At 42.0% G+C, this 26,251-nt stretch overlaps 1 protein-coding gene across 1 annotated transcript; it reads right to left on the minus strand.

Annotated features, from left to right (window-relative positions):
* Positions 1-1,386: 1,386 nt before the first annotated feature.
* On the minus strand, positions 1,387-26,251 carry kcnk17 (potassium channel, subfamily K, member 17). Its single transcript, XM_013131833.3, has 5 exons — positions 25,849-26,251; positions 20,459-20,573; positions 13,343-13,509; positions 9,158-9,326; positions 1,387-8,841 (listed from the first exon to the last, which is right to left on the minus strand). The coding sequence occupies exons 1-5, from the start codon at positions 26,059-26,061 to the stop codon at positions 8,633-8,635; spliced, it is 873 nt and encodes a 290-aa protein (XP_012987287.3). The 5' UTR covers positions 26,062-26,251; the 3' UTR covers positions 1,387-8,632.

Genomic DNA, 26,251 nt, shown 5'->3' on the forward strand with positions numbered 1-26,251 from the left:
GGGAGTGGGACGGCAACAGGCTGCGGAGCAGGGGCTGGGGCAGGTAGCGGAGCTGGAGCAGGGACTGGGGCAGGCCGCGGGATAGGAGTGGGGACTGGGGCAGGCCGCGGGATAGGAGTAGGGACTGGGGCAGGCCGCGGGATAGGAGTAGGGACCGGGGCAGGCTGCGGGACAGGAGTAGGGACCGGGGCAGGCCGCGGGACAGGAGTGGGTAGCGGGGTGCGCCGAATGGCCAGCCTACTACCAAGCCAGCCCGCTCGGGGAACCTGAGGAACGGGACCGGGTGCAGACCGGAATGAGTCTCTGGTGGTCTGTTGCCCGCGTCGGCGTTGCCGTGGCTGACGCGGGCCTGGGCTCGGTGAAGGCCACCGGGGGATCCAGCGGTCCAGGGGGTGACGGTAGGGGTCCTCCTCCTCGGAGTCTGAATCCGGCCATCCGAGGAGTTCCCCTACCGTCCACTTCTGCTGCCTCCTTTCTGTTGGGTTGGTCATTCTGTCACGGTTGAAGATATGGAGACGGAGGCAAGCGCAGAAGCTCGAGGGTTTCCCCCTTTTATTAAACAAAATTAAAGAAAACTAAACGGAGTGCCGGGCACTACAATAAGTCCCAAAGTTCAAGGGGTGACAGGTACACACACACACACACACACACACACACACACACACACACACACACACACACACACACACACACACACACACACACACACACACACACACACACACACACACACACACACACACACACACACACACACACACACACACACACACACACACACACACACACACACACACACACACACACAATGACAAGGAGAAAAGGGCTGAACTAAATACACTGAGAAACGTGGAGAACAGAAACAGGTGGGGGCTAAACACAGGTGAACTGAATATACCGATTAACTGAAACAAGAACAGGAAAGACCATACAAGGACAAGACAAGGACACACAGAAAACACGAAGTGGAATGGTCCCTTCCGGAAGGGGCCATTACAAAGATAGATAGTTAGTAATTGAGAAAGGATTTTTCAACTGGCGCAAGGCCTCTGCAAAATGTTGTCAGCACGAGAAATCTGCCATTCATAAATATGCCATTTGCACTGTTGAAGTCTAACACTTCCCCGAGTTGGTTTATTGGAAAGGAGAATAAAACACCAGGAGTCAGGTCAATTATCGTACCGTATATTCCATTTATTATAAAAGCTGTTTCTCAAAAGACAGACATACTAAATCTTTCTCTCCCCGGCAACCGCTTGAACAGGGTTTCCTATTCTCCTGCTAGCACCTTCAGTTTCAGCTCATATTACAAACAATTAATATTTTGTTTCATTGGTTACAACAGCTTACAACAGTTCACTAACTTATACAATCAATACATCTACATTAGTTACAACAGCTTACAACAGTTCACTAACTTATACAATCAATACATCTACAGCACTCTTAGAAAAAATGCCAATAAGCATTCTGCTCTCCGATATCGCAGCCAAAGACCAGCAAACCTCAAGGAATGTCTTGGAGTTATTGTTTCGTACCTTAGCATTCCTGGGACGAAAAGGAATCCCTTATAGGGGTGACACAACTCGTGAAGGTGTGCCCTATGACCTGATACTGGAACAGACTTTTAATTTGCCCTAAGAAAGAAAGTGGATAACGAAGAGGGATAATTGGATGTCTGACACAATACAGAATGAGATAATTGATCAGTTTGCTCAGGCTGTTCAAAAGGACATAGTAACTTGTGCATCAGACTGCCCGTTCTATGGACTGACAGCAGACAGCACCATGGATATCAACGCTACGGGAACAATTCTCATGCAGTCTTCAGTTTGTTGAGAGCAATCTTCAGTCTCACTGCAAGTTCTTAGGATTTTACTTGAGCCCTGACACAACTGCAGATATACTGTTTAAGTGTTTGAAAGACGTCTTTGTGAGATTGAACATCTCTTTGGATCGTCTTCAAGGATATATTGTTTTGATGGGGCAAATAACATTGGGCCGCTTGTCTGATGTTCAGGCCCGACTGAAGCAATTATGCAACAAAGTATGTTCATTGCAGCAACCACTCCCTGGACTGTGTTGCAAGAAGATGCACTTGAGGTGAGCCTAGTAGCAGAGGGGTTACATTTCATGCAGGGTGTTGCAGGTGTTATCAAAGATTCTGCAAAATGCAAACAGCTCTTTGAAACACTTTTTCAGCTGTGATTACATCATTGTCAACATTTTAGGACTATGCCCAACAAGATGGTGTGTGCGCACCAAAGCAATTCAGAGCTGTTGCTCAACGTACGCTGTTGTACTGGTGACACTGGAAAGCTTGTAAGACTACAGAAGTGTAAGAGGGGATGCAAGGGCAAGTGCTCTTGGTGCTCTTAAGTGCTCTCTTACATGTGTGAACCTGCTCAAGGTAAGAGTAGGGACTCTGATAGATGACAATGTGATGGCTGAAATGATAGACAAGGTGAAAGTGTGTGCTACTCAGAATGGTCTGAAGATGCCTGATGCTGAGCCCAGGGTAAGCAGAACACCTACCCGTTATCGCCAAGCTGTCGGCCCTGAAACATTGTCACAGGCAGCAGGTGAAGTCAAATGGAGAGTTTTAAGAAGCTCTGGATTTGGTCCAGTCTGAACTCACCAGAAGATTCAACCAGACCTGGATGAAAACAGCGGCATTCAGGGAGAATGATGTAATTGATGCAGTAAACAGCTATTATCGGAACTTGACGCACAATCTCTTCAGCTTCCTAAAGAGCTAAACACAGGCCAACTGCACCTTCAGCTCCAAATGTTGGGAGATGTGTGTAAAGGGGACAGTACAAGAAGTTGCCTCACATCTATCTAACCTGCCCCCTCAAACCAGAACTCTATTTGGAGAAGTAGCATCTCTGTTTCTTCTTCAGAGAGAGATTTCTCAACCCTCAGAAACCCGTCGGATATTCATGTGATGATGAAAACTTTAATCAGTATCAACCCGGAGTGCACAAACACATTGTGCTGCAGTGTTATGTCTGCAGCACAAGGTAAGAATGCTGGTTTATTATTATGCTGACGTTGTGTAGTAAATTGGCATGATTTACCAACTGTTCAGTAACAGTTCAACTGAAAGTTTATTGGAGATAAACTGGACTGTGCCTGTAGGACGAGTGGCAACAAGCAGAGAGTGGCCGAGGAGGCCTTAGATCAGACTGGTTTGGTTCACTTTTGATTTAATTTATTTCAGTGATGTGTTTTATACCCTTGTGTTTTGTGGCTCAGTGTTTAAGCTTGTAGTAGGCCGATTCTGTACCACTGTTGTAGCTTTGTGCCTATATTACCTGTGCCTAGTTTTGCCCCTTTGATTTTGGATTTCTAGTTATTCTTGTTTTTGTTTATCCGCTTGTGGAGCGTGTACCTGTGTTCCAGTTTTATTACCGAACCCTTAGTATTGTTCTCACTCCACGAAGTGCCTTTGTTTAAATAAATAGAGATAGTTTGCCTTCATCTTGACAGTATGGGTATGAATTAATTTGAAATGATACAAGGATGATAGGGTTGAAGTACTGATGATTGCACACAGACCAGACGGATGGATGGATCCAAGCGCAGAGCGCAGGAGCCCTTTATTAGGGGAGAACACGGCAGTGCAAAAAGAACAGGCTGTAGCGAAGTCAAAGGGGCAGGCAATGGGTCGGTTACAGGCAAAGCATGTATGTAGGAGGCAGAAGTACAAGTGGGGTAATCCAGAGAGGTGGTCAACAGGCAGGCGAAGGTCAGGATACCAAAACAGCTTGTTTTCAGATACTTAGAGCAAACTATGGAATGTTCAGGAAGAGAATGCCCAGTAGATTTGCCAACACAAACAATACCTCACGAAGATTGGCAGCAAACACAGCACTCATATAGGGGTTGAAAGAGACACAGGTGCAAACGATAATGGGGTATGGATAGGCTACGTTCAAGACAATGAAGGGAAACAGGGCACATTCCAGACCTCATAAATAGGCTACATTCAAGGCAACGAAGGAGCCCGGCCCGGCAGGCAGGGCAGCCGGTGATTTGGGCGGCCGCCCCCGGGGGCGAGGAGCAGGATAGAGCGGCTGGCGGGTGCAGTGCTGGCGGAGGTACTTCCCGATTTCCTGGTTTAGGCGCTCTGTCTGACCGTTAGTTTGGGGGTGATACCTGGAGGACAGGCTATTGGAGACCCCCAGACAATCACAGAACGCATGCCAAACCCTGGAGATGAACTGGGGGCCTCGATCTGATACGATGTCCTCTGGGATCCCGTAGGGTCGGAAGACCTGCTGGAACACACACGGGCCAATTCCATAGTCATGGGCAGATGAGGGTATGAAACGAGAGAGCACATTTTGGAAAACCTGTCTACGATAACTAGAATAGTGGATAACCCAGATGACTCCGGCAGATCGGTAATAAAGTCCATAGCAATATGGGACCAAGGGCGGTGTGGCACAGGCAGCAGTTCCAGCTTACCGGAGGGCAGGTGGTGCAGAGACATAGACCAGGCACAGACAGGGCAGGAAAGAAAGTAATCCTGAACATCAGTTGCCAATGAGGCCCACCAGAACTGTCGCTTGATCAAGGTGGTGGTCCAGGAAATCCCAGGGTGACCAGAGCCCATAGAGGTGGGGCACCACTGCATCAGTTGGGTCTGACGGCTGCCGGGGTATCCGGAGGTGCGGGATCGGTGCGGAGCCCCTCTAGAATAGCTGACTGAACCTCCCATGTTATAGGTTCCACGACAAGCTGGTGACAGGATGGTCTCGGGTTCTGGGACAGAAGAAGGAGGGTCAAACAGATGGGATAATGAGTCAGCTTTCACATGCTTCTTACCAGGTATGTAGGTGACGGTGAAGTGGAAATGCTTAAAGAAGAGCACACAACGAGCCTGTCGGGGGTTAAGTCACTTGGCGTTTCGCAGGTACTTGAGATTGCGGTGGTCAGTTAGGACCAAGGAGGGATGGCGAGCACCCTCCAGCCAATGCCGCCACTCCTCAAAGGCCAGTTTGCGAGGAGTTCCCGGTTACCAACGTCATAGATCCTCTTAGCGGGCGACAGCTTCCTGGAAAAGAAAGCACACGGATGTACCTTGGGGGGTGTGCCCACACACTGCAAGAGGACTGCCCCTACCCCCACCTCCGAGGCATCCACCTCCAGGATGAAGTGAAGGGTAGGATCTGGTTGCCGTAGGATGGGGGCTGAGGTGAACAGGTGCTTCAGGGTGTTGAATGCAGTGTTGGCCGTGTCGGGCCAATGGAGGAGGCGCCCCTTCCCGGGACTGGTGAGCGCAGTGAGAGGGGCGGCCACACTGCAAAAGTTGCAGATGAAGCGGCGATAGAACTTAGAAAAATCAAGGAAACGTTGCAGGTCCTTCACCATATCTAGGGTAGGCCAGTCATGCACTGCAGCGGTCTTTTCCTTATCTATGCCGACACCCCCCGGACTCAGCACAAAGCCCAGGAAGCTGATGGTGGTTACATGGAAGGCGCTTTTCTCCGCCTTGACATACAAATGGTTGTCCTTTGCCATTACAAGACCTGGCCGACATGGATAACATGTTCCATCAGGGAATGGGAGTAGATAAAGATGTCGTCTATGAATACAACGAGTAACTGACCGTTCATGTCTCGGAGATCCCATTCATGAAGGACTGGAAAACGGCTGGTGCGTTGGTAAGGCCGTATGGCATCAAAAGGTACTCATAGTGGCCCCGGCCAGTGATAAACACAGTTTTCCACTCATCCCCACTCCGGATGCAGACCAGGTTATAGGCGCTGCGCAGGTCCAACTTCGTGTAGATGGAGGCTTGGCCCAGCAGTTCTTAAGCAGACGGGATGAGAGGAAGGGGAAAGCTGTTATTTACGGTGATGTCATTGAGTGCCCTTTCTTCTTCCCCACAAACAAGAAGCTGGCCGCCGCTGGTGATGTGGATGTGCGGATGGCTCCAATTTCAAGCATCTCATCAACATATCGGTCCATTGCCTCACTCTCCAGGATGGACAGTGGGTAGATCCTCCCTTTAGGTGGGGACATCCCCGGAAGGAGGTCTATAGCGCAGTCCTCTGGCCGATGAGGAGGCAAGCTGTACGCCTTCTCCTTGGAAAACACACTCATGAACTGGTTGTACACGGATGGGATGTGGGTGTGAACAGGTGCATCAGAGGTCTCTATGGAGGTGGCTCGACAGGGAACGGGAACGCAGTGCTCGAAACAGGCAGGAGACCAGGACAACAATTCCCAGTGGCGCCAGGAGATGGCAAGGTCATGTAGGCGCAGCCAGAGATAGCCAAGGATGAGGGGTTCTCAGGGAGAAGGGAGCACCAAGAGCTGCATAACCAAAGAGTGTAGGATCCCGATCTGAACGGTGACGTTGTCAGTCCGGTGAGTCACTAGTCCAGTGCCCAGAGGCTGACCATCCAGGGCATTGATCCTTAAAGGGGGTGAGACAGGTATCAGCTGTATACCCAGTAATGTCACCAAATGTTCGTCAATGAAGTTCCCAGCTGCCCCTGACTCCACTAGAGCCTCCACATGCTGATCAGACCGAGGCGAGGCGAGCAGGGACGTTAAACTTCTGGGTAACGTTCAAGAACGAGGAAGCACCTACCCAGGTGGCGGAGGAGGGGAAGTGGTCCTCCCGACGGGTCTGGGCTTTGAGCGGTCCATAGGGCGGTGGCCCATTCCAGGGCTTTTCCGGTCAGAAGGGATAGCAATAAATCCACTCGTCCTTGTCAAGAAACCCTGACACTTCCCAGGTGAGCAATCGTATTTCGTAGGCATGGACACAGGGGAGTAATGGGCAGACACGGTGGCACCCACGGCGGACCCAACAGAAGAAGGCGGCAGAGTTAGTCGATCTGATCATCCTGCTGGGTCAGGCGCAGACGCAACTCCGCTGGATCCATCAGTGTCAGGTGAGGTATTCTGTAATAATTGCACACAGACCAGATGGATGGAGGGATCCAAGCGCAGAGCACAGGAGCCCTTTATTAGGGGAGAACACGGCAGTGCAAAAGGAACAGTCTGTAGCAAAGTCAAAGGGGCAGGCGATGGGTCAGTAATAGGCAAAGCACGTAGGTAGGGGGGTACAAGTGGGGTAATCCAGAGAGGCGGTCAACAGGCAGGCCAAGGTCAGGATACCAAAACAGGCTGTTTTCAGATACTTAGCTCAAACTATGGCATGCTCAGGAATAGAAGGCTCAGTAGCGTTGCAAACACAAACAATACCTCATGAAGACAGCACTCATATAGGGATTGAACGAGACACAGGTGCAAACAATAATGGGGAATGGATAGGCAACGTTCAAGACAATGAAGGGAAACAGAGCACATTCCAGACCTCATAAATAGGCTACATTCAAGGCAATGAAGGGAAACAGAGCACATTCCAAACCTCACAAGTACAGACTGAATAAAGGAAAAACCTGCACTCACAAACATGTTCTTTTTACATTTTAATATTCACATTGTGTTCAAAACATTGACAAAGGCTTTCGTCCATTTGCGTCCATCCGTTTTGGCTTCTGTTCCTCAATTGATGGATATGTAAAAAGAACCTTTGTTAATGCAGGTTTTTCTTTTATTCAGTATATAACGTTTTCAGCTGGGCACCCAAAGACAATATTTTTACTAAAAACCTTTGAGTTGATCACTTTTTTCTGTGTCAAAGTAAAGACTGTCAGATTTAATTCCCAGAGTGATGGGAAGAGGAAAGTGTGGATAAATAAGAAAAAAGTCCCTGAATTCATCTGTTAAATAAAATGGAGGGGGTGTTTTCTTTGTTGATGATGTAACTGATGACAAATGTGGTAAGATGAATTCTGAAGTATTAAAGAAACCAATTGTCACTTCAGATCTAATTCATTGGACAGCACTCCACCATTCAGTAGAACAATGACAATACATTTGTTATTCAGGGTCAGTTACCTGATCTGAATCCAGCTGACCATGGATTTCAATTGCAGATGCCTAGACAGTAAGCAAAACCTGCCTGCCAAAACAAAACCTGAAGATGGCTGCAGTACAGGCCTGGCAGAACACCACCAGGGAAAATAACCAGCATCTAGTATAGTCTATGGTATACAGAATCCAGTTATGACATTTACTAATTGTACTGTGATAAACTAGTAAAGAATCCCCCAAACTGATCATCTTTACCTATGCTGGTAATATATTAGTTATATTAGTGGTCTTCAGGGATGCTACTTTTGTATTTTGTTTTAAGGTGTACAAGTAGTATGGATCATTTGTGGATTGCAATTTAAATGAATTATTTCAGTAAACAGAGTGTAGTAATCAAGATACTCAAATAAAAGCAAATGTCTGTATTTTTACATTACATTTACATGTGTAACTACCAGAACAACTGCTAACCCACTGTACATTTGTAAGCATTACTTCTTATTACATGAATATCACAATCTGTCACTTGCTGCATGCTCAATCGCAGGTTTGATCCACTGTCTTAGAGTGCTATGTGAGTTACAAGAGTGATGTTTTCCCTAGATGCAAATCTAGAATCTGTTTCCTCAGTCCTAACATTAAACATTAGTGAGCAAAATGTAAAACTGACCTAAGAACTATGGAAAACATGTGATATCACCAACAATTTTTCCTCCCGTTTTCACGTGTTTTACACATCAACTGGGGGATCCTTGATCTCCTCCCCTGATTCAGTGTCAGGTTCCTTAGGGCTCCACCAGTGTTTGAGGTAGATGTTGACCCGCTCTAAGATGTCAATGGTGTGATTGATGACCAGGGCCAGCCAAGCCAGGCCAAAGAAGATCCATGACGCCATGAGGACACTATACCAATCTGGATAGGACTGTTCAGGGTTACTGTCTATGAAACCAAAAGAAAAATAAATATGAATTATTGGAAAATGAATCAGATGGACTTGATTGATATTTCACTAGCAAATTCCCCAGTATTAAAGGATCTGTAAACTTGATCAATTTATTTGCCTCCTAAGCCAGTTCAGTCAATGCTACTGATGTGTTTGTAAATTTACAGGTTCTTAAAATCAACACAGTGGAAAGTGGTATGAATTCAAAAAATAACTAAGAAATGTCTATTCTGCACTTTGAGTTAATGGCATAATGTAAATTCAGTATTTAGTTAGCAACGGTTTCTGCAACCTACCCATTAAAGCACATACCTGCAACATAGTCTCCAAAGCCAATTGTGCTGAGTGAAATAAAGCAGTAGTAGATAGCCTGTGAGTACGTCCAGCCCTCATGCTGTTTAAACACCATCATGGGCATCACAAAAAAGAGGGCCACCCCAGAGACGTAGGACAACAGGTGGACCATAAACCGGGTTAACTTCTAACACAAGGAGACAGAAGAGAAATCAGAGTCAATGTCTCAATGTGAGTGTTTTGGTCAGTGTGGTGCAATGTATTTTTTTAAACATTTATTTACAAAAAAATATTTACGTTGTGTACTGTGTCCCAGAAAAATTTGATCTTAAATTTTCTTTTGAATGCAAACATTTTTCAGTGGTTGGATTGTTTTGAAGATGTAAAACTATTAAAATCAAAGAAAGAGTGATGGCTGCAAGTACTGGTCATCCATCGATGGTTACAGCAATATCTTATCAATATCAACAAATTTTTGCCATTACAATTAGTTTACAGTTAAGGGTGAGACAGCTAAACTCATAAGGCATTGCCATTGAAAAAATCCTTGGGTATAGAATTCATTTAAAACCTTTTTAAACAATTGTTTTAATCATTACCAATTTGGCACTATCTAATTAATCCAGTGTTTAACTACAAAAAATAGGGGACTCCTACTGAGGTTATAATGTTTTCAGATCAAATAGGATTAGTAGGTGTTGCGATTTTTGCATGATGCCATCTCACAATCTCCTTGTTGGAGTCCAGCTCTGTCCCAATGGGATTTTAATTTCTGGCCTTGAGCCTTAAACTGGGAAACAAACAGTGATATTACACTGATTGGTGTGTGTCGCCCTCCTTTGGCTAAGAAAGGTATGCTAAAACAACTAACTGACCTATTAGCCAATTATTCATCAAGTGAAGTAATTATACTAGAATATTTTAATTTAGATTTGGAATCTCACAAAGCTGATAGGCTTAACTCATCACAAAACTGCTAATTGCTAATCACAGCTAATTAATAAGCCAACGCAGGCAAATCTAAAGGAGCCAAGAAACTCCAACCTAATTTAATACATTTTGACAAATGCTCCATATAAATATTTGGCAAGTGGTGTGTTTCCATTAGATATAATATAGTATGTCTTAGAGATACCAGAATTCCTAGGACAAATATTAGAGATACCAGAATTCCTAGGACAAATATTCCTAGGACAGAATGTATTATTGTTAGAAAAAATGTCTGGAATTTTTTGGAGCAAGCTTTTTTACAAGACCATCGTATTTTTGACCTACTAACATAACAGATGCTGAACTTGTACTCAGGTATTTTACTAAGAGGATAGGATAGGTGTGAGAAATAGATCCAATCCATGGTTTAGTTCTAAATAATCTGAGACATTTCACAAAAGGAATGTGGCATGGGCTAAAGCTAGACTCACAGACTTAGACTCGATTGGCAGTCATTTAGGTGTTTAAGAAATCAATGCGTGAAACTAGTCAGGTAGACAAAATCTGATACATTTTTAAAAGCCTTGTGCAGATATTCCAGCTAAATTCTGGAATTCTAATAAATCGATGAAGGGCTGTAACGCTTTTTCTCTTCCCAATCAAATTTATCAAGCTTCTGGCATCGTTACTGATAAAATGTATATTATTTTATGCATTCAATCAACATTTTATTTCTGCAGGCTATACTTTTGATACTTTTGTTTCACAACCAACCCTAGCTCGGTGTAATATTAATACTTTTTGGGGAGATTCTCTGAATGATATTGATAATGTTGGTCATAAGTTCTTTTTCAGACAATTCTGAATGCCTTAATGCCTTGCTTGGAAATCTATAGAGGCTGATAACTTAAATCTATAGAGGCTGTTAAATGTGCAGCGTCCCACATAGCGTGTGAAGTAACATATATTTTAAATTTGACATTATCATTAGGAATAATTCCTATAATTCCTAAATTATGGAACTCGGCAAAGGTGTTGCTACATAAGGGTGGCGATTGCAGTGATCTTGACAACTACAGACAAATTTCTAGGCTTCCCTGTTTAGCTAAGCTAAGATTCGGTAAATAGGGTTGGTAAATATCCAGCTCCTTTCCTACTTAACTGAGAAATGTATCTTGAATGTTTATCAGTCTGGGTTCAGACTGAGGCACAGCACTATTACAGCAAGCACATTTGTTGTGAATTATGTTGTCAATGCTTTGGATGATAAGAGGAATTCTGCTGCCCTGTTTATTAACCTTTAAGGCCTTTGACACTGTTGGTCATGATATATTATTAAGGAAGTTGTCCCAATAGGCCTTAGCTCTGACGCATGTGCTTGGTTTTGTGACTGTCTTAAAGACCATACTTATGCCATTGTGTCTGAGAGAGTTACGTATGTCTGATTTTATTGAGGTGCCTAAATAAACATATGCCAGACCAAAAATGAAGCATGAACTCAAACTGAGTTTAAATGAGCACCTAGTCAATTCACCCAATTGAAAATAGCCAAGGATGTCTAAGGAAGGCTTAACCCTAACCCTAACCCATCTAGTCTAAAACTCAACGCACATTGCCTCGGCTGCATAAAATTCTTTGCATGGGATTTTTCAGATTCTAAAGTTGGGTAATTTTGTTGCATCACTTGCGGTGATCAAAAAGTACACTGCTCAAATAAATTAAGCGAACACTTAAATCACACATTAGGTCTCAATGAACAAAATATATTTATGATCAAAATCTTTACTGCACATAGTGTAATTCATTGAGAATAAAATGGCATGACAATGGTCAGTGGAAACCATAATCCCCAACCGATTTAGGGCTGGATTCAAACTCACACCGAAAATGTAATTAAAGAATTTAAATCACAGGCTGTTCCAACTTGCGTACATTTCATCATGGCCACTCATAATGTGACTCAGTAGTGTGTATGGCCCCCACGTGTCAATATGCACTCCCGACAACATCTGGGCATGCACCTAATGAGACGGCGATTCATGTCCTGGGGGATTTCCGCCCAGACCTGGATCAGGGCATCAGTGAGCTCTTGGACAGTCTGTGGCACTACTTTGCATTATCAGATGCACAGAGGACATAACGTCCCAGAGGTTCTCAATTAGATTCAGGTCAGGGGAACGTGAGGGCCAGTCAATGGCATCAATGCCTTTATCATCCAGGAACTGCCTACACCCTCCAGTCACATGAGGCCGGGCATTTTCCGGTACCAAGAGGAACCCAGGGCCCACTGCACAAGCATAAGGTCAGACGATGGGTCTGAGGATTTCATCCCCATACCTAATAGCAGTCAGGTTACCATCGGTTAGCATGTAGAGGTCTTTGCATGCCTCCAAGGATATGCCTCCCCAGGCCATCGCTTACCTACCACCAAACTGGTCTAGCTGGATGTTGTTGCAGGCAGCATAACATTCACCACAGCGTCTCCAGACTCTTTCATGTCTGTCATACATGCTCAGTGTGAACCTGCTCTCATCTGTGAACAGAACGGGGCACCAATGACAGACCTACCAATTCTGGTGTTCTCTGGCGAAAGCAAATCGAGCTGCATGGTGCCAGGCTGTGAGCACAGGTCCCACTAAAGGACGTCGGGCCCTCATGCCACCCTCAGTGGACTACTGGGGATCATTTTGTAGGACTCTGGTAGTGCTCCTCCTGTTCCTCCTCGCACAAAGGAGCAGATACTGGTCCTGCTGCTGGGTTGATGCCCTTCTACGACCCTGTCCAGCTCTCCTTGTGTAATGGTCCGTCTCCTGGTATCTCATCCATGCTCTTGAGACTGTACTGGGAGACACAGCAAACCTTCTTGCGATGGCACGCATGGATGTGCCATCCTGGAGGAGCTGGACAACCTATGCAACTGAATGGACTGCAAGTACCACCTCATGCCACCAGTAGTGACAATGACACTAGCAAAATGCAAAACTAGAGAAAATCGGTGATGATTACGTGTTCCCTTAATTTTTTTGAGAAGTGTACATTTTGCTATATAACATATGAAGCAGACCATTTGTTAGAAGCAAAGCGCAATCCCTCAAAGGTACCACTTCTGAGGAAAATGCACTGTAACACAGTTCCACCACCACTATAATGCTGTGTTGCTAGCACACTCTTAAACTTCGGTACAGTAAATACTTGCTGGTATTACCTCTAATAGTTCATACATTTAGCAACCTGGTACCCACTTTCATGTCCACACATCAGTAGACCACTTACCCGGTGATTCGTTTTTTTCTGGATGAAGTCACAGGCATTCCTCTCTATGGCCAACATGTACTTGCCGACTCTGTTCAGCACCACCATGTTCAGTGGGATCCCAAACAGTGCGAAGAACACACAAAAGATCTGACCAGCCATTGTACTAGGACTCATATTGCCATAGCCTAGAACAAGGAAAACAAAATGGCAATAATGGGAATTATTTGGTCTATTTCTATAATCAACACAACATAAAGGACAATTGTACAATTATTCAAATACAGGTAGAATGTTCTAGATAAATATATATATTTTTAATTATTATTAAACCTTTATTTCAGCAAGGAACACAGACTGAGACCAAGGTCTCCCTTATAGCTGGGCCCTGCATATACATGTTTACATATACAGTTTAGGTTCAATGATTTAAAAAATACAGTACTGAAAAAAAAAGACATACAATGATAAAGAAATTACATAGAACAGGCAAAACAATCACAGATAGCTCAAATCAAGTAAAATATGAAATATAAAAAATGTAACATATAAACAAGGAATATAAATGGGCATATAAACAAGCAAAGGATCAAGCCAGGCCTAGTTCTGCTGGCCCGACGATTAGAAGGGATGAATTGTTTCCCTGGCTGGATTCGATCTGCGATTTCTTATGTGGCAGACTGTATTTTTAACCTTTACACCATTTAAACAGCGGGTGTTGCAGCATGTGATACGTGTGTAGAGATATAGTGTCTGTTTACTTCTGCATTGTTAAACCAATTAGTCGAAACTCCACTGTTCTCAAAACTAGTTCCCTACATTAGCTAACATCCAAACCAACAACAGTTATAACAGGGTTGCTACACTACATTCAACACATTAAATTAGAAAGAGATTACTGTAGATGGCTAGCTAATAGCTATACAGTAATGCAATGTCTCCAATCACTCCATGGCTGGTTCCACTATGCTAAGTGAACTATGCTATGTAAATCGAAATTAAGAGGAATGTGTTCGTTGCCGGTGCATTTTGTCCATCACAATATAGCCATAAACATTTAAACTTTTGGCTTACTATAATGTAGCTACTGAAGCTTGTAACCAGTATGGTAGAGATTTTGTTATTCCATAGTACAATGAAATCATATTGCTTATTCTAAGTACACTGAACAAAATTATAAACACAAAGACTTTCTCTTTGTACACAAAATGCCAATATCTCTCAAATATTGTTCACAAATCTGTTTAAATCTGTTTGGTTAAAACTTCTCCTTTGCCGAGATAATCCATCCACCTGGATTATCTTGGCAAAAGTGTCATATGAAGATGCTGATTATTGCATTGATTATTGCACAGGTGTGCCTTAGACTAGCCACAATAAAAGGCCACTCTAAAATGTGCAATTTCACTGTATTGGGGGGTCCGGGGGGTCCGAAAACCTGGTGTGACCACCATTTGCCTCACGCAGTGCAACACATCTCCTTCACATAGATTTGATCAGGTTGTTGATTGTGGCCTGTGGAATGTTGGTCCAATCCTCTTCAATGGCTGTGCGAAGTTTCTGGATACTGGCAGGACCTGGAACACGCTGTTGTATAGGGTGATCCAGAGCATCCCAAACATGTTCGGTGAGAATGCTGGCCATGCAACAACTGGGATGTTTTCAGCTTCCAGGAATTGTGTACAGATTCTTGCAACATGGGGCCGTGCTGCAACATGAGGTGATGGTCGTGGATGAATGGCACAACAATGGGCCTCAGGATCTCATCACGGTATCTCTGTGCATTCAAAATGCCATCAATAAAATGCACCTGTGTTCGTTGTCCATAACACACACCTGCCCATACCATAACCCCAACATCACCATGGGCCACTCGATACACAACGTTGATATCAGCAAACCGCTCACCCACATGACGCCATACAGGCTGTCTGCCATCTCCACTGTACAGTGAAAACCGGGATTCATCCGTGAAGAGAACACCTCTCCAAAGTGCCAGACGCCATTGAATGTGAGCATTTGCCCACTCAAGTTGGTTACGAAGACGAACTGCAGTCAGGTCGAGACCCCAAAGAGGACGACGAGCATGCAGATTAGCGTCCCTGGGACGGTTTCTGACAATTTGTGCAGAAATTCTTTGGTTATGCAAACCGATTGTTGCCGCAGCTGTCCGGGTGGCTGGTCTCAGACGATCTTGGAGGTGAAGATACTGGATGTGGAGGTCCTGGGCTGGTGTGGTTACAAGTGGATTGCGGTTGTGAGGCTGGTTGGATGTACTTCCACATTATCTGAAACGCCTTTGGAAACGGCTTATGGTAGAGAAATGAACATTCAATTCACGGGCAGTCAGCATGCCAATTGCATGCTCCCTCAAAACTTGCGACATTGTGCTGTGTGATGGAACTGCACATTTTAGAGTGGCCTTTTATTGTGGCCAGCCTAAGGTACACCCATGCAATAATCATGCTGTCTAATCAGCATCTTGATATCCCACACCTGTGAGGTGGATGGATTATCTCTGCAAAGGAGGAATGCTCACCAACCCAGATTTAGACATATTTGAGAGAAACAGAAAGTCTTAGATCAGAAAGTCTTAGATATTTGAGTTCAGCTAATGATAAATGGGGGCAAAAAAGTGTTGCGTTTATAATTTTGTTCAGTGTATAATGCAGTAATTGAGTAAGGCCAATGTATGTTTTGGCTCTGCTCACTTGTACAGAATGTCCCTACAACAGATAGCTATAGCTTTGGCTAAACTCCTCAAGGGCTGTAGACACCTTATCTTGGTAAGCTGAAGTTCGCTGAACAGCTGTTGAGATGTAGATTAACCATGCATGAGAGGGGGACACACTGGGCTGTATTGAATGTATATGGGCCTTTAGCTCAACCTTCAATTGGGTGCTTTTGGCCTGTCTCTGCTGAGAATGTTGTTAACTTCTCCAGGTTTGCAAACCTTGAATAAAACGTTACGGTCTGTGAGCCTTTCCCATTTAGCGATTTCCACGACACCAGCAAAGTTTTAGTCTATCTTAAGCAAATCCTAATGCCTAATTTGTTTTGTCCGTGGCGAGGATTTGATTTGTCTGTGGCGAGGATCGAACGACCCTTCGCCACGGACAAAACTAATTAGGCATTAGGATTTGTTTGCCGGTCACCTACATGGCAGTCTGCGTCTGTAACCACCACCACTACGCCATTTTACAATAGGTGGTCAGTCAGTCAGACAGACATTTGAGCACAGATTTATTTACAATACAACTTGGAATTGGAATCTCCTGTGTTTTTACTTTTATTTAGATGAACAAGACTAGATGCCAGGTTTGCATCAGATATACTTATATTTGTAGTGTAAATGGATGAAAATAACACAGGTTGTCTTCCAGAGAACATGAGAGGTTTCCTTTCTTCCTCCCTCCCTTAAAGTAGAAGTACGTAACTTTCAAGAACCAGTGAACGGCTGAAACCCTTTTAATGAACCGGAACAAACACAATAGGGTTTCACCAGTGAACTGCTGAAATAATAATAATAAAACCAACAAAAACAATAGGGTACTTGGTTCCCTAATTACCGCACTCTATTTGCCATGGTAAACAAGCTTACAAACCCCCTATAGCAGATATCATCAGAATTCATGTCCACTGCGAAATGTAATGAATTTGCGTGTTTCGTTAGTGAAAAAAGTATTAGATGGACTTTCAGAACTACACAGTCTAACAATGACACTGTACCGTCACTACGACCACCAAGACATACAGTGGGGAGAACAAGTATTTGATACACTGCCGATTTTGCAGGTTTTCCTTCTTACAAAGCATGTGTGAGAACTGTGAGAGACAGACAAAAATACATAAAATCACATTGTATGATTTTTTTAATAATTAATTAAAGTATTAGTATGGTGTTCCTAATAATCCTTTAGGTGAGTGTATGTCATGCAATAAAATGCAAATTAATTACTTAGATTGAGTTTTAGATTCCGTCACTCTCAGTTGAAGAGTACCTATGATAAAAATGACAGCTCACCTAAAGGATTATTAGGAACACCATACTAATACTGTGTTTGACCCCCTTTCGCCTTCAGAACTGCCTTAATTTTACGTGGCATTGATTCAACAAGGTGCTGAAAGCATTCTTTAGAAATGTTGGCCCATATTGATAGGATAGCATCTTGCAGTTGATGGAGATTTGTGGGATGCACATCCAGGGCACGAAGTTCCCGTTCCACCACATCCCAAAGATGCTCTGTTGGGTTGAGATCTGGTGACTATGGGGGCCATTTCAGTACAGTGAACTCATTGTCATGTTCAAGAAACCAATTTGAAATGATTCGAGCTTTGTGACATGGTGCATTATCCTGCTGGAAGTAGCCATCAGAGGATGGGTACATGGTGGTCATAAAGGGATGGACATGGTCAGAAACAATGCTCAGGTAGGCCGTGACATTTGAACGATGCCCAATTGGCACTAAGGGGCCTAAAGTGTGCCAAGAAAACATCCCCCACACCATTACACCACCACCACCAGCCTGCTCAGTGGTAACAAGGCATGATGGATCCATGTTCTCATTCTGTTCACGCCAAATTCTGACTCTACCATCTGAATGTCTCAACAGAAATCGAGACTCATCAGACCAGGCAACATTCTTCCAGTCTTCAACTGTAAAATTTTGGTGAGCTTGTGCAAATTGTAGCCTCTTTTTCCTATTTGTAGTGGAGATGAGTGGTACCCGGTGGGGTCTTCTGCTGTTGTAGCCCATCCGCCTCAAGGTTGTACGTGTTGTGGCTTCACAAATGCTTTGCTGCATACCTCGGTTGTAACAAGTGGTTATTTCAGTCAAAGTTGCTCTTCTATCAGCTTGAATCAGTCGGCCCATTCTCCTCTGATCTCTACCATCAACAAGGCATTTTCGCCCACAGGACTGCCGCATACTGGATGTTTTTCCCTTTTCACACCATTCTTTGTAAACCCTAGAAATGGTTGTGCTTGAAAATCCCAGTAACTGAGCAGATTGTGAAATACTCAGACCGGCCCGTCTGGCACCAACAACCATGCCACACTCAAAATTGCTTAAATCACCTTTCTTTCCCATTCTGACATTCAGTTTGGAGTTCAGGAGATTGTCTTGACCAGGACCACACCCCTAAATGCATTGAAATAACTGCCATGTGATTGGTTGATTAGATAATTGCATTAATGAGAAATTGAACAGGTGTTCCTAATAATCCTTTAGGTGAGTGTACTGTGTCCACAGACAATGGTTTTTGGAAGTGTTCCTGAGCCCATGCAGTAACTTCCACTACAGAATCGTGTTTGTTTTTAATGCAGTGCCACCTGAGGGCACTAAGATCACAGCCATGCAAAATTGGTTTTCGGTCTTGTCCCCTGCAAGTAGAGATTTCTCCAGATTCCCTGAATCTTTTAATGATATTTTGTACCATACTGTAGATGACGACATCCCCAAACCCTTTGTAATTTTACACTGAGAAACATTGTTACATCTCTGTCCCAACCTTTTTGAAACATGTTGCTGGCATTAAATTCGAAGTGGGCCTATATTTTTCAAGAAACAACAAAATGTCTTGAAGGAACTGAAAACTGGCAATTCTATGTTTATTTAAATATTTAATTATTCTTATTACTTAGTATAGACATTTAAAATAAAGCACTCAATGTCCTTCCTAGCTTATACTCTGTGTTTGGTAATGTACTGTTATCTGAATGTTTGTGTTACAGTTATCTCTAGACTGACTACAGAACATAAGGTCATGCCTTAACCACCCTATCTGGACCCATGAGTACAGTACGTTACTCTGTTTTACAATATGATGCCAGGAAGCATCATATTATAAAAGTGACATTCCACTTTTCAATAGGAATAGTAAAAATAAGTAGAACTAGATTTGAACTTTACAAGTAAAGTTACTGGGGCTTGCATTTTTCTAGCTTTGCACATCTTCAGCCCTGCCTCTCGGAGCCTGCTTCGAACCTTCCTCGCCGTGCACTTCACCTCAGCTGCTGTTTGCCATTCTTTTTGTAGATCACTTGATGTCATCCTATGGTTGTTGAGTGACATTCGAATGAGTTGACGATTATCTCAGTCAGTGGATAGTTATCAACCTCTGCCAGGCTGTAGCTCTGTTGTCCCCAATGTCTGTTGCTTGACCTTGTTCTAATGAACCGCCGTCTTTGGAATTTTCAGGATGGAAGCAACCTGACGCTCACTGTATCCCTCTGCCAGTAAAGCCAGAATTTAACCCTTCTTTTCCTCACTCAAAGCTTTTCTTTTCAACTCTTTTGTCATGCTGAAAAGTTATTTTTTTATTCAAATTACCTTTGAGGTACTACTTGCACTGTTTTGCCATCGAGCTGGTCTATTTGCTAGAGGATAGTGATGACAACAGTAGTGGTTTTTATACTTTTCCTTGTTAAAGTAGATTTGGTTCAGGTAATCACCTAATCGGTACCTCATTAAGTATAATGAGGTGTGCCTGTGTTGGAATTTAACAGACACTGGAATGGAATGGCTGCCATACATGTAGAGTTAGTGTTCTCTTAATTTTTTCCAGAGCTGTATGTGTGTAAGTAGAATCACTAACATAGCTCAAATATCACTCTGTGGCATTCCAAGTTTGAAAGCAAGTGGTTGTGGTTTCAGAGCGGTTTTGATGACTTGGGGCACACAACTACATTTTTGGGAAATATAGCTGAGATGTAGACGAAGATATGACATGCTCTAATTTCATTTGCAAAGAGGTCCAAATTGCATATATTTGTAAAAGTTTTTTGTGAAAATCTTGTTAAATAAGTAATTAATTAATTAGTTTCTTAAATCTCTTAAACATTTGTTCTGAATTATATGTTTTTGTAATTTTTTCACATTATAATATCCTGGTATGTGAGAACACTCACAATCTTATTATTTTTTCTCTAAGTAGTTTGGAAAGGTGTTAAAGTAGGTTGTTTGCGACAACTGTGATTTTTCAAAAAGTCATTAGAAAGTTTGAGTGTAAACAATGGAACCTTCAGAATTCTGAAGAAATCCCATTCAAGTTGCTGCGCAAGCCCCAGTAATAATCATCACTAGATTAATCTATTTAGGATGAGGCACATTTATAATGTGTGAATAAAAATCTCACCTATAGTGGTGACCACAGTAGCAGCAAACACGGCAGAGCTAGTGAACTTCCAGAAGCTGTCCATGGTCTGGTTCCCTTTGAGACTAAGCCCAACCTTCGAAGAATCTTGAATCACCTGGAATGATAAGATTTAGCAAGGTTAGTGTTTCAGGACATATGAAATTTAAAATTAAAGCTGAAGTTTTTCAATTTCAAACACAAAGTGCTGGAACACAGTACCCCAAAAAACTTAAATGTCACCGTCCAAAGGATTTTGGAGTTCACTGTAGATTTGACACAAAGATGTGCAATGATCAAAGGCATCCCGCTTAGAAAATGACTAGAGCAGCAAGACTAATAATACACCCATGCATTTTTCTTCTTGTTAGGAGGACTAATTAACTAGTCATTAAATAAATAATAAATAAATACACATCTGTTTTTGCATGGTGAATGTGCATTGTATTGCAACTGTAATGGGGAGGGGGATTAAGTTAGGTTGAGCTGTTCTGATTGGACTGCAGTGTTGTACGCTGAGAACATTGGGATTAGACACTTGACAGCTAACAGTTCAACCCAACTAAAAGTCCCACCCCCCTATTGCTGTTGCAATTGCATCCATAAACACAATGCAAATACAAATGTCTATTTGTTTATTTATTTAATGATATGGCACATGTATTTCTCCATATATTTGTGGCCCCTTACACTTACACCTGTAAACAGGTTGAAAATCATTGATTTAAGTTTGAATCGAGTTTGTGGCGTATTAACAATGCTTTGGCTCCATGTTGTTCTGGTTTAGTGTAAAGGACATTCCAGTGACTCTTTGTGGTAGGTGGGGCGCCTCAATCGTCATTGTTGGAATGTGAATGCATTCTCCTCCAAACTCCAGTGTAGGTGCTGGCGAGTGCATCCTTATTGAGTAGGCTGTGTGATAAATAGCAAAATGCTATTGTGAGATGTGGTTCAGAGTACACATTTCTTCACCTCTGACTCTCGCCAGCATTTGTTGCTGTAATGAGGCAAAGACATTCTCTGAACTAAATCTATGCGGATGGGCCAGGTTGTGGAGAAAAATCAGTCCTTCAATTAAGTGGTTCTCAGAATAGATATAGACAACATGCTCCAGGTGTGACTGAAAAACTGACACATGCAGGAATTACCAGTGCATCTTTGATCATTAGCTCAAAAGGTTTTGGCCTAGCATTTCCCAGTGTGAGCCGTCCTTTTTAGTAAGGAACACCTTCACTTATAAATAAGCCCTACTTTTCCTAGCAAACTTGTCCATGATGGCACAATTTAGGAACTGCTGTTGACAACACAGAAGATTACAAACTGTGACACTCAATAATGTTAGTTATTTTCAGAAAACATTCATTTGTGATTTTAGAAGGGTTTCTCTTGAAAAAACATGTTAATTAAAGTTTACGGCTCGTGTTGCTTTAAATGTAGGATTTACATGAGTCACAGACAAAAGAAGTGATAGCAGATTAACTGTAACACTGAAGAGACCAGAGTCGAAATAAGACGTATTTGCAGAGTTTATTTTCCTGAAAGGGCAATCCAAAATCAGGTAGTCCAGAAACAGGTCAAACGGGCAAGCGCTGTGTCAGGGAAAATCCAAGAATCATAATCCAAAGGGCAGGCAACTGATCAGTCAAACTGGAGAAATGCTCAAGATAAGTAAACGCACAGGAATGCATCTCAGAACAGACAACTAGACTTCGCATGGGACATCAGGGGTAAAAATACACAGACATCATGATGGCTAATAAGACACAGGTGTGCAGGAATCAGTGCCACAATTGCAAATGATTGGAGTGGGTGTGGTGCAAACAGGAGGGCGGAGACAGTAAACTATCTGGGAGATTAACAGGGGGAAGGAGTTGTGAGTGTCTGTTGGGACAGTTCAATATGCAGGGGAAGAGGAGTGCTGAGTTGTGACAATATCATTACAATATTGCAAGTTAACAAGTTAGCACCTTTGGCAATTATTACATAGTAGGGAAAAAAGGTGTTTTCTGGCATTTTTGGTAATTTGGTACCAGGAGCTACTAACGGAATATGATAAACCACAGTTGTAGCAAGTAAAATATGTTTTTCAGATTAAAAGAGATACATTACCTAATTCAGTAATAATTGTGGGGTTATTTGAGTTGAAATTTGTATTTTTTGCCCATCTCTGCCAATGGTGTCATATTTACTGTTTACCTATCTTCTCAACTTACCAAAGTCTAAGGCACTAGGTCAACAATCTGACCTAAATACACATTGAAGAGGAGTTTAGATCATGCCCTGCAATCTGTGTTTACTTTTCAAGGCATCTACTTGAGACAGACAATTTAAATTATATCAAGATTATATAACAGTTTTAATGCTTAATGGACAGACTGTACCTATATTTCTATTAAACACAGTGTCATAGACAAGACAGCATAGTATAAATAAGTCTGTAATGATTACATTATTATGTTATGATGTGTTACGTTAACTACTAGGGGCAATATTAACTGCTGTTACATTTATATGTACTGTATTGTCAGGTTGTTAGGGCATTGTGGGATTGTGGATCAGATTAGACTCACTACAAAGTTTTGAATCCCTGGAGAGAGGGATCTTATTTTCAAGCCTTTCCTAAACTTTAAACCTTAAACATGTTGTTGGTGGCTTTTCATTTCCCATTTTAAGTAGAATGTGTAATAACGTTGTTTATACAGGTCAGAGACCACTGCATTTAGAGTATTTATTTGTAGATTCTTTTTTTTCTTCTAAATAACCCAAACAATATGCATTGTTTTCAGACCTCAAATAATGCAAAGAAAACAAATTCATTTTCATTTTTCAACTACAGAATACTAATGTTTTAACTTAGGAAGAGTTCAGAAATCAACATTTGGTGGAATAACAAGGATTTTTTATCACAGCTTTCACGCGTCTTGGCATGCTCTCCACCAGTATTATTATTTTGTTGTTGAAAAATAGGAACTTCTTTATTTGAGGTCTGAAAATTTTTTTTTTGTTATTTTGACCAGTTGTTGTTTTCTACAAATAAATACTCAAAATGACAATATTTAATTTGGGAGTAATGTTGTCAGTCGTTTATAGAATAAAACAAAACTGTTAATTTTACTCAAACACATACCTATGAATAGTAAAACAAGAGAAACTGTTAATTTTGCTGTGGTCTCTTAATTTTTTTCCAGAGCTGTATTTACCTACACAGCTCTCACTGACTTAACCAGCCCATATGAACATTCATTGGTTTATTATAATCAGATAATCTTTGTGCCATCACAAAGTATGCCAAAGTTCCATATGAAATAACCAAAACTGATTTTGCAAAGTTCACATTTATATTGTGTTATTTCAATATTAATGTATGGAAATATGAGCTGCTGCCCCACGACCCGATACCGGATAAGCCGATGAAGATGAGATGAAATATGAAGAATTAAGGCAAATAATGTTTTTGACTTCATTGGGCCTTTAACTGAATTTGGGATGTTGGTCAAGTGATGACACTCAAGCAAAGCAGGCAATGTTAAAAGTGCCCAGTTTGCATGGGATAGAATTGCGTCCTGGACTTCTAATCACCAGTCAATGCTCCAGCAGAATCTTTTGACAGACTCACATCAAACTTAATGTAACAATTTAATTATTCACTAAAGATGTTTTTACTGTTCAATATGTTTATTTAGATGAACAAAAGATTTGTAAAGTGCTGTTTATCAAATGTCTAGCTATAGACTGAAATCAGCCTGATGTAGTTGGAATGCCACCCACCTGCAAAAATCACCCATTGACTCAAACGTTGTTGTTTTAGTTTGAAAGAATTATATAAAGAATGATAAAGAGCCTGTAGGATTATAGTGTTCAGTGAATGTGAGCGGATGTATAGGCAGTTTAAATGATTAACTTTCATGCTGATTTTTTTAAGTTGACAATGGTGCCAATATACAGAATCTTGCCTCATCCTATTAATATAACACAGTTTTATAATGTTTGAGTAAAACATTTATGTGACTTACCATCCCTGCAAAAAGCCACAGATGGAGCCTCAAGAACTATTATCAGTATTTTTCAGTGTCTGTTTTCCTCTTTGCTCTAGCAGTATTTGTGTTCCCAGGCTTGAAACATGAATCAAAAGAAACCATCCTGGTTGCAAATGTAGCTGACTGGTGTAAAGAGAGACAAAAGACTTAGCAGAATATAATCTAAAGCTTGTGATGTCCAGAGACGAGAACAGCTATGGAAAAAGACTGGGATCCTGTCTGGAACAATATAATTCTCACTACTTCATGTTACAAAGTTAAAATAAATTTTCACCTGTCAAACTGATTTTACATTGAATTTGTTAATAAAAATGCTCAAATAAGCATGTGAATGTGTGGTAAGAGTTCTTCAGCAATATAATGCTATAGATTTTAAGATAAATCCAAAAGATAATACATTAGACAAATGCATAATGCAGTCTCAATGTCTAAATGCTGATGGCTGAGCTAGTTCAAAGTGCAGGAGTTGGTGAACAGGTCATGGGAGACAAAAATGAGTGAGAAGTTGCATAGGCAGCTCCTTCCATTCTCGTTTCAGAATTGGTTGGCAAAAGTTGCTACATGGTATCAGAAATAAAAATGGCAAAACATGCCTAAAAGAACATGATTGTCACACCTTTCCCAGTCAAAAAGCACTCCTAAAAAAATTACTCTGAAAAGGGTCTCTGAAAAAACCCTGTTTAATAGTATGCACAAAATCAGTGGGAAAGTAGAAATTGACCATGTATGTTTGGGAAAAATCCACTTGTAACTGGTTATTACTAGTGGGAAACTATGCAGAGTTGGTACTTATCCCACATGGTAAAATCTGAATGTATGTATTTTAATAGATCAACAAAGTGATTCATAATAGAATATCTCTTGGTTGTCACACTGTACACTGTCAATTACAGTTTTTTGAATGAAGATAATAAACATAATATTATTGCTGTGAATGTACTATGGTAAAATAGTATATACTTCAACTTTAGGATTTGTATGAGAACTCATATACCTTATTGAAGTCACTAAACTGTCAGTGCTCAACGACATATATTGATAATACAAAAAAACATAAAGATGAAGTAAATTACATTTAGGCCACAAAAGATTTAGTATCTGAATGGCTTGCTCCTACTTAGCCAAACAGTCCAGGGCTCTTACAGCAATCCTTTAAATCCTTTGCTACATTGAAACATCAAACTTGTTTGGTCATTCATTTGTCTAAAATGAATTTGAAATCAAAACTGATTTAAGCATTGAGGCCTGCTGTATGAAGAAAGCACACATTTCCCTCTAACTTTAAAACACAGTTTACAGCTTTTCAAAAAGATTATGAAAGCTAAAGTGATTTGAGCATTAAGGAGTTTCCCTCACCTGAGCCAGAGCATCCAGGCCCTCTTGGTTCAGACAGGAGTATGTGTTCAATAACTGATTCTTCTTCTCCAGTAAACGAGCTATGTCCTGCCTGACCAGACCTCCTTCAAGCTTCCAGAATATCACTCCTCCGATTAACACGTAGGCCATGTACAGTACCCCCAAGATCAGGATAGAGGGGATGTGAAAAAGGCTTAACGCATGGCAAGCCATGGCTACACCAAGTGTCTCAAATAATCCTGACAAGTTTCTTCTACCTTTGATCAAAGCAGAGAAGTGGATTAAGCCACCCTGGCACTCTTTTCCAAACCATACGATGCTGGCAAATGAATCCTTTACTGAATGCCCTCCTGCTTCAATCTTCCAAGGTTTTGAATGCAAATAAGGTAGAGGCAGAAGCCTT

The sequence above is a fragment of the Esox lucius genome, chromosome 15, assembly GCF_011004845.1.
Source record: "Esox lucius isolate fEsoLuc1 chromosome 15, fEsoLuc1.pri, whole genome shotgun sequence".
NCBI classification, from domain to species: Eukaryota; Metazoa; Chordata; class Actinopteri; order Esociformes; family Esocidae; genus Esox; species Esox lucius.